At 39.7% G+C, this 8236-nt stretch overlaps 1 protein-coding gene across 1 annotated transcript; it reads left to right on the forward strand.

The window, feature by feature from the left end:
- Positions 1 to 4796: 4796 nt before the first annotated feature.
- LOC131622352 (uncharacterized) lies at positions 4797 to 7818 on the forward strand. Its single transcript, XM_058893382.1, has 4 exons — positions 4797 to 5481; positions 5714 to 6390; positions 6492 to 7372; positions 7455 to 7818. The coding sequence occupies exons 1-4, from the start codon at positions 4797 to 4799 to the stop codon at positions 7816 to 7818; spliced, it is 2607 nt and encodes an 868-aa protein (XP_058749365.1).
- The last annotated feature ends 418 nt before the right edge of the window (positions 7819 to 8236 follow it).

Genomic DNA, 8236 nt, shown 5'->3' on the forward strand with positions numbered 1-8236 from the left:
GTCTAAGCAGCAGACCTGCCACATGATGTGTTAACCTATACAGGCTGAGTTGTACACGTTATGCTTATTGACGGAAATGAGAAAGAATATGTCGATCTCCTTGCAAAAAAACAAAGAATATTCACAAGGCACGTGATCCAATGACAAGATGAAACCTTAAAATTTAGAGGATATAAAAGGATGTCTTGGAAGAAATGAAAGGAGGTTCAAAAGTTCAAAGACTTGAGAAATCAATTAGAAAAATATCTTGCTGAAGAAGAAATATGAACTTGTAGTGAAAAGTTCATTTCATTCTTCCTCTATTGAAGAAGTGTTGAGTTTCCTAGCGTTACAGAATTTGCCTCTTGTTGATTGATAGATTGTAAGGAGTAATGTCATACTCAGGCTTACATTTTATTTTCGTTTCCATTTAGAAATATTGGCAGAAAGAGCTTGTGTTGTTGTATTTCTTTTCATAATGAAACCTGGATAGAACATAAATAAAAAACAAACACGGTTGTCCCATATCGTGGATCATATGAGAACTATGGAAAAAACATTTTCAAATGAGGAATTAGTCATGAAAAAATTCTTAGGTGCTTAAAGTGTAGCTGGCAACACAAAGCCATTGAGATTTGTGAATCTAGAAATTTAGCAACTATGGACACACACACAAACATACTCTTTTTGGCAAATTGTAGGAACATGAAATGGAACTGAAGAGGCTTGTCATAGATGAGGAAGGAGAAAAGGAAAACAAAAGTCTAGCACTCAAAGTTGAAGATTCCAACTCTGATGGTGACATGTATTTATAGTAAAAAAACTTCGAAAAATTCCTAAGGCACGAGAAACAATAAAAAGTAGGTCAATTAGTTAAGATGAACCTCTATAATATTCAATTTTTTAAAAATATTTCACTATTTAATCTCTATTTGTTTTTATAAAATTAACTTAAACGTTTTTTATAAATCAAAATTTGTATTATTGCACTTTGATTTTCAACCATCATAATTAAAACCCTACTTACTTGGTCAACAAAAATTATTTGTATGATGGGATCATGAGTAAGGAACAATGTAACCAAAAAGTGGGAGGAGAATTTTCATTGGTCCAAAGCTCTCATTGGGTCAACCAATCTCTTCGACATCATGTCAACAATAGAGACGCCAAAATATATATATGAGAAGAAAAAAGACATTATGGTTTCAATGACAATAACATTACTTTTACATAATAAAACATAAATAAGCTAAACTACTCTTAACCCAACTATAACAAGAGAGACTATTAACATCCTTCATGTGACGGAAACAACCATTTGTTTGGGATTTTATTTATGTTGATCATTTGTAATCAAAGAGGGTCGGGAATATTCTCTTTATAAAAGAGTGCTTAGACAAAATGTGAATAAAGAGTAGGTAAAAAAACAAAGTAAGTGGAATATACAAAATTAGGCAATCAATGTATTAACTGTCATAAGATGGACAATGAGGAGATAGAGGAGGAGCAAAAGGATCAGGATCAATAGTCGTGGGAGATTGTTGGATAATATTGGAGAGATGAGGAATGTCAGTGTCATGATGAGAGAAAAAAATTGTAACATACAAATTGATGAGACCAATCAATTGAATGAGTAAAGAAATAAATAGTAACAGTAAAATCAAAGGAGAATTTTTATTGTTCCAAATATTTCATTGATTCAATCAAACTCTTAAATACCATATTAACAAAATAGAGATGAAAAAATATGAGAAAAAGAAAGAGATTAAGATTTCAATAATTGTGTGTGTTTGTGAGAGAAACTCTTATTTAACAATATTCCATGTCTTAATTAACATATTTCATGTCTTGGACGATGATGGAAACATAGATTTTATTTATGTTGATCATATGTAACTAAGGAATACATTCCGTTCATAATTTTGGTCATATCTAACTAGTCTCATGCATTTCATTCACTTTGTACACTTTAATAGACAAATATCATTTTGTAAGTTTGTTATGTTTGACTTTCTAGTTATAGTTTGAAATTTGAATTTATAATCAAAATTCTTGGATTTATCTACTAAACCACTTGAATTTTGCCTTAAAGATCTGGGTGCAGTGTGTTGATTGTGGCTCTCGGACATCAAAAAAGAAAACTAGAGATGTAGAGAGAGAAAACTAGAGAGAGAGTGAGCGAGCGAACCAAACACATCCAAACACCTTTTCACAGTTTACACCAAATCACCATGAATCTAGGAAGAACAAGACAAACAGAGAAGGGTTGGGTTGAAGTTATAAAGAAGAAGAACGTCCAACAAAACAAGAAGAGGAGGTGGGACGTAATCAAAGGTGGAAGAAACGTTTCAACAACCACGACGTTTTTCTTTACAGAATTTCCCGAAAATTGCGGAGCTAAGGAGATTCATTCTATTTTCAAAGAAGTTGGAGATGTGGATGAGGTTATAATACCACCGAGACGGGATAAACGCGAAAATCGTTTTGGCTTTGCGAGATTCTTTAACGTAGAAGACGAGAAGATGATGGCGATCAAGTTGGATAACATTATAATAGGGTCGAGGAAAATCCATGCAAAATTGCAAACCTCCCAAAGTTCAATAGGGATAGCAATGGTTTCAGAGACCAAGGTACCCGACACAACAGAGCAGATGGCAGGGAGACGACTGGCAGAAGGCATTTCGAAGGGAGAAGGTATCACGGCTTCAATGCCCACTGGGAACAAGGAAGGAAATCTTATGCTCAGATGGTAGTAGGCAATCAAACAAAAGAGAAGGTGGTGGACGGATTAACACACGCTAAAAAGATTCCTTTTGCACACTTGGAATATAACTTGGAGGAAACAGATTTACTGAGATTCAAAAAAGCTTTTGTTGGTGAAGTTGAAAAGCCAGGGACAACGTACACAATGCAAGAGGAATTCAACAAAGAAGGATTTTTTGAGATAAATGTCACTCCTTTAGGTGCAAATTTGTGTCTAATTGAGGAAGGCGAGGAAGGCGGTCTGAAGGCGCTGCTAGATGAAGCGAATGAGTGGTTTATGACAAGATTTGTTGATATTAGACCATGGTGTCCGGAGGTGGTGGATAACGAAAGGGTAACTTGGTTAAGAGTATTTGGGCTACCTTGTCACGCTTGGGGAGATAAAGTTTTCGAGTTCATGTCAAAACCGGTGGGAGTGTTCTTACGTGCGGATGGAGATACAATTAGCCAAAAGAACATGGATGTGGCTAGAATCTTGATTCGGACCAAATATTGTATGGTGTTGAACGAATCCTACAACATATGTGTCAATGAAAATGTGTTCAGGATCAAGGTGGTGGAGGATTTTCATGGACCTATGCGTTCGTGTGTGAACCATAGCTCTCTTAACCACAACAACTGCAGTGTATCTGGCGATAGTTCTGTTGACGGTAAAATGGATTGGATGAATCAATTATCCGAGGAGGAAAATTTGGATTCTTTTGTCCAAGAGTCCGTGGAAATTTTGTCAGAAAGAACAGAAGGAAAACGTGTAAGGGGGGAGGAAACAATAAATGCTGATGGTAAGGGTCAAGGGTCACAGGCACATGAGGATAACATGTTCCAGAAGGCTGTGGAAAAGGAGAAAGCTTCATTGGAAAGGGAGAAACTGTTGGCGGCGAACTCTGAGCAGACTAAGACACATGAAGTTCCCAATGCTCATTTGTCAACCCTGGAAAATTTAGGTATCCAAGTCAGCGAGTGGGATAATGCTAAAAGGGTTGGTGTGGGCCCACAGGGGAAAAAGGCTTCTTCTGAAGTGGGCTTTGATATGTGGGCCAAGAAGAACATTATTAACCACAAGGCCCAAAGAAAGTGGGCGAAGAAAGCGTTCAGTACAGATGTTTCCAATTGTTTCTATGAGGCCACAAATAATTCAACAGATACGAAGGACAAGATGATCGAAGACGCTCAACACGCAGATTTCTCAGGAAACAACAGTAACTTTGAGATCTCAAAATCCTTCTTCTCTGCTCTATTGCGGCCAAAACACACAAATCACAGGGGGGGTGTTTCTTCCACGGGACCTGCTTCCCAATCTCCAGAAGGTTCGATCTTGTGCAGCAACACGGCTGAGGGTTCTAATCTAATCCGGTGAAGAGTGGTGGAAGTGTCAGGGAGGGGAGGTCGGCGGACATGGCAGATAAGGTTTGGCAAGAATTATCAGTCTTAGGCATTAATGGGGGCGATAGAGAGGAGATATACAAGGAAGTGATTAAAGGCTTTGAATCAAGAGATGCGGAAGGAATGAAAATTAGGAGGGAGAAAAAAATTTGTGGAAAATGAATATTATGTCCTTCAACGTTAGAGGATGCGGAAGCTCCTTGAAAAGAAGGAAGTTGAGGAAGATCATTAGTTTAGGACTGGCGGACATAGTCATGTTGCAAGAAACCAAAATACAGAAGATGACTGACTCTTTTGCTAAGAGCCTGTGAGATTCTGAAGAAATTGAGTGGTCTGCTAAGGACTCTATAGGCGCTTCTGGAGGGATTTTACTCATGCGGAAGAAAGGCTCCCTTTTGCCTCTTTGGAGCTTCAGGACAGAGGGTTCGATGGGGATCTGCGCAGAAATAAAAGGTCAGGTTTTTTACTTCGTGAATATATACTCTTCATGTCTGTTGGCTGGGAAGCGTAGACTTTAGGCAGAGCTAGTTGGCTTGAAGAATAGATTCGGAGCAGGGTGGTGGTGTGTGGGAGGAAATTTCAACGCGACGCGAGAAGGAAACGAGAGACTGGGCAGGATTGACGATAGCAATACGGTGGAATCAACTGAGTTTAACGACTTCATCGAAATGATGGACTTGGTGGATGTACCTTCGAATGGTAATAGGTTTACGTGGTCAAATAAGGTGGGCAGTTGCAAAAGCAGGTTGGACAGATTTTTGTTGTCTGAAGGCTTAGTCGATGGTTGGAAGATTGTGGGCCAAAAAGTTGGGGACATGGACATATCTGATCACGCCCCTATTTGGTTAAAGGCGAACGATAAAGACTGGGGCCCTAAACCCTTCAGATTCATCAATTGTTGGTTGGAAGATAGAGAGTTCTTAAAGTTTGCAGAGGATTCATGGAAAGACTTTGCCGTAGCCGGAAATTATACGTTCATGTTAAAGGAGAATCTGAAACTTCTAAGGAACAAACTCAGAATTTGGAATAAAGAATCTTTTGGATGGATCGACCTCAAAATCGAAGAGGCAATAAAGGTTTTGAATTCTGCAGAGAGCCAGCTTACAGGTACTGTTGATGTTGCATTAGCAAGACAGGAGAGGGAATTGAAAAGAAAGGCGGCAATGGACGACCTCTGGAAGCATTTGCGCCTTCAAGAAAGCCTTTTGAGACAAAAGTCGAGAATCAAATGGCTTAAGGAGGGTGATCAAAACACGAGATACTTTCATCATGTGGTTAAGGATAGGAGGAGGAGAAATAATATCGTCGCGGTCCATTCAACTCAAGGGGTCTTGGTGGAGGATGTTAACGGGATTCGTATGCAGGTGCTGAAGGTTTTCGAAGAGAGATTTAAAGAAACTTTGCAGTTCAGGCCTTCATTGGATACATCAGGCTTCAAACAGACTATCAGAGGAGGAAAGAATTTTTTTGGATTCTGATTTTTCAAGGGAGGAAATTAAATCAGCTGTGTGGGATTCAGACAGGGAAAAAAGCCCGGGACCTGACGGATTTAACTTTAAATTCATTCAATAGTGTTGGAATTTTTTAGAGAATGATATTGTCAACTTTGTGATGGAGTTCCACACTACAACCTTTCTCCCTAAGGCAATCACTGCCTCCTTTTTAGCCCTTATTCCGAAAAATCCTAATCCGCAAGGGTTGAACGAGTACCGCCCCATCTGCCTTGTTGGATGCCTCTACAAAATAATCTCTAAAATTCTGGCTAATCGCATTAAGAAAGTTTTGAAGAGCATCATTTCTCCCTGCCAGTCCGCCTTTGTACCGGATAGGCAGATATTGGACGGTGTTTTGGCTCTGAACGAAATTGTGGACCACGCAAGGAAGGAAAAAAAGGAATGCTTTATTTTCAAAGTGGATTTCCAACAGGCTTACGACTGCGTGAACTGGGGATTCCTGAGAAGTTTGTTTCATAAATTTGGTTTTGGCTCTAAGTGGTGTAAGTGGATGGAAGCTTGTGTTTTCAACAGCTCTATGTCGATTCTCGTCAACGGAAGCCCAACAAAAGACTTCTGGGTGGAGAGAGGATTACGCCAAGGAGACCCTTTGTCTCCTTTCTTGTTCACTCTTGTAGCAGAAGGGTTGGCTATGGTTGTGCAAAAGGCTGCTGCATTGGGGAGGTTTGAAGGTTACAAAATAAAGGAAAATTTGGAGATTAGAATTCTTCAGTTTGCAGACGATACGGTGTTAGTGGGAAGTGGTTGCTGGGCAAATTTATGGAGCATTAAAGCTATTTTAGGGGCTTTGAATTAGTTTCGGGGCTGAAAGTGAACTTCTGCAAAAGTAAAGTTTATGGAATCAACTTACAGGAAGATTTCTTGGACAGAGCATCCCAATTTCTTTGCTGCAGTAGAGAAGTTTTTCCTTTCAAATTCCTTGGAATCCATGTTGGGCTCAATCCAAGAAGATGTAGTTCGTGGACTCCGGTTGTGAGTAGTTTGAAGAAAAGATTATCGTCGTGGAAGGCTCGCATGATTTCCATCAGGCGCAGGGTCACTCTTTTGAACTCGGTTCTGTCCAGCATTCCGGTTTTTACGATGTCGTTTTACCGAGCTCCTATTAAGATAATTAAAGAAATTATATCTATTCAAAGCCGCTTTCTCCGGTGCGGAAATGAAGAAAAGAAATGTATAAGCTGGGTCAGTTGGGCAAATATTTGCAAACCGAAAGAGGAAGGCGGATTAGGAGTGAAACATATGGGACTCTTTAACAAAGCGCTCCTTTGCAAATGGAAGTGGAGGATCTTATCGGAGAGAGGTTCTGTATGGAGAGATATTCTGGAAGCTAGATACGGTGATTTAAACATAGCTGTGATTAGGGATTCGGATCATAAAACCAAAAGGAAAGACTCGGTGTGGTGGAAGTACTTATGTGCGGCAAGCTCGCACAAAACTAACTCTTTTGATTGTTTTGCAGGTAACATTAGATTCGGTCTGGGACAAGGGAATATCATTTCATTTTGGCACGGAATTTGGATAGGGGGCTCTCCCTTTAAGTCTCTGTTCCCTGCTGCTTTCTACTTGTCGCGTCGGCAAAACGGTTTGGTGTGCGAGATGGGCAGCTGGCAGTGTGGGTTGTGGTGCTGGGATCTTGATATCCCAGGAGAATTGCTGCTGGTAAACCCCACTGCAATGATGGAGGTCATGGATTTGGTGGAAATTTTGGCTTCTGTAAAACCTGTTGAATTGCGGCAAGACACTTTCAAATGGTGGCCTGCCGCGGACGGCATCTTTTCCGTTAATTCTTGCTATATTTAATTCTTTGCGGGACAGGAGTGAAGAAGAGCCTGTGGATGAGAGTTCGGCAAGGGCCCTGAATCTTTTTTGGACAACTCAAATTCCTTCAAAACTCAAGGTGTTTGGGTGGAGAATTCTGCTTGATCGTTTGCCGTTGAAATTTCAATTGGCAAGGAGAGGAATTATTATGAATGATCAAGATAAAATGTGTGTATTTTGCGGGTCTGAGGTGGAAGATCTAAACCATTTGCTGTTTTCTTGTTTGCTGTCTAAGAATGTGTGGAGCAACGTAGGATTATGGTTAGATATCCAACAGTTGGATGGGGGGCCGGTGTTCATCACTTGGAACACTTTCTTGAAGCTCTTAAGGGGAAAGTTAAAAAGAAGAAAATTTGCTTAATATGGTTGGCAACTACATGGATCATTTGGAATGCTAGAAACAAAATTTGTTTCGAGAATGAATCCTGCGTGTTAGCGGATATGGTAGCAAACATAAAGGTGGTTTCGTGGATATGGCAAGCGATAGGATCGAGTGGTCGAAGGTGTTCTTCTTTTTATAATTGGCTTCAAGCCCCTTTAGATTTTATTAATAGGTAACTGCTTGTTGGTGTATTGGGTTAGAGTACCCCTTGTACTCTCTTAAATAAATTATAACATTGCTTATAAAAAAAAAAGTTTAAATTGCTTTATCATGCTGTATGCTATGGGAGTGCAGTACTTATTGCTATGTAGTTTGTACTCAACCAATAAAGCTCATAGGAATTGTTATGAAGTTTCCAATACAATGAAGTGTAGGGGTGCTCGCGGTGCGGTTTGGG

The sequence above is a fragment of the Vicia villosa genome, unplaced genomic scaffold (genome assembly GCF_029867415.1).
Source record: "Vicia villosa cultivar HV-30 ecotype Madison, WI unplaced genomic scaffold, Vvil1.0 ctg.000029F_1_1_2_unsc, whole genome shotgun sequence".
Taxonomy (NCBI): Eukaryota; Viridiplantae; Streptophyta; class Magnoliopsida; order Fabales; family Fabaceae; genus Vicia; species Vicia villosa.

Bases quoted from the DNA above. Each gene is read 5' to 3' on its own strand.
- LOC131622352 (XM_058893382.1), top strand. From the start codon at position 4,797: ATGGACTTGGTGGATGTACCTTCGAATGGTAATAGGTTTACGTGGTCA. The intron at 5,482-5,713 runs GTATGCAGGTGC...GGAATTTTTTAG, and splicing joins GGAGGATGTTAACGGGATTC to AGAATGATATTGTCAACTTT. The intron at 6,391-6,491 runs GCAAATTTATGG...ATCAACTTACAG, and splicing joins TAGTGGGAAGTGGTTGCTGG to GAAGATTTCTTGGACAGAGC.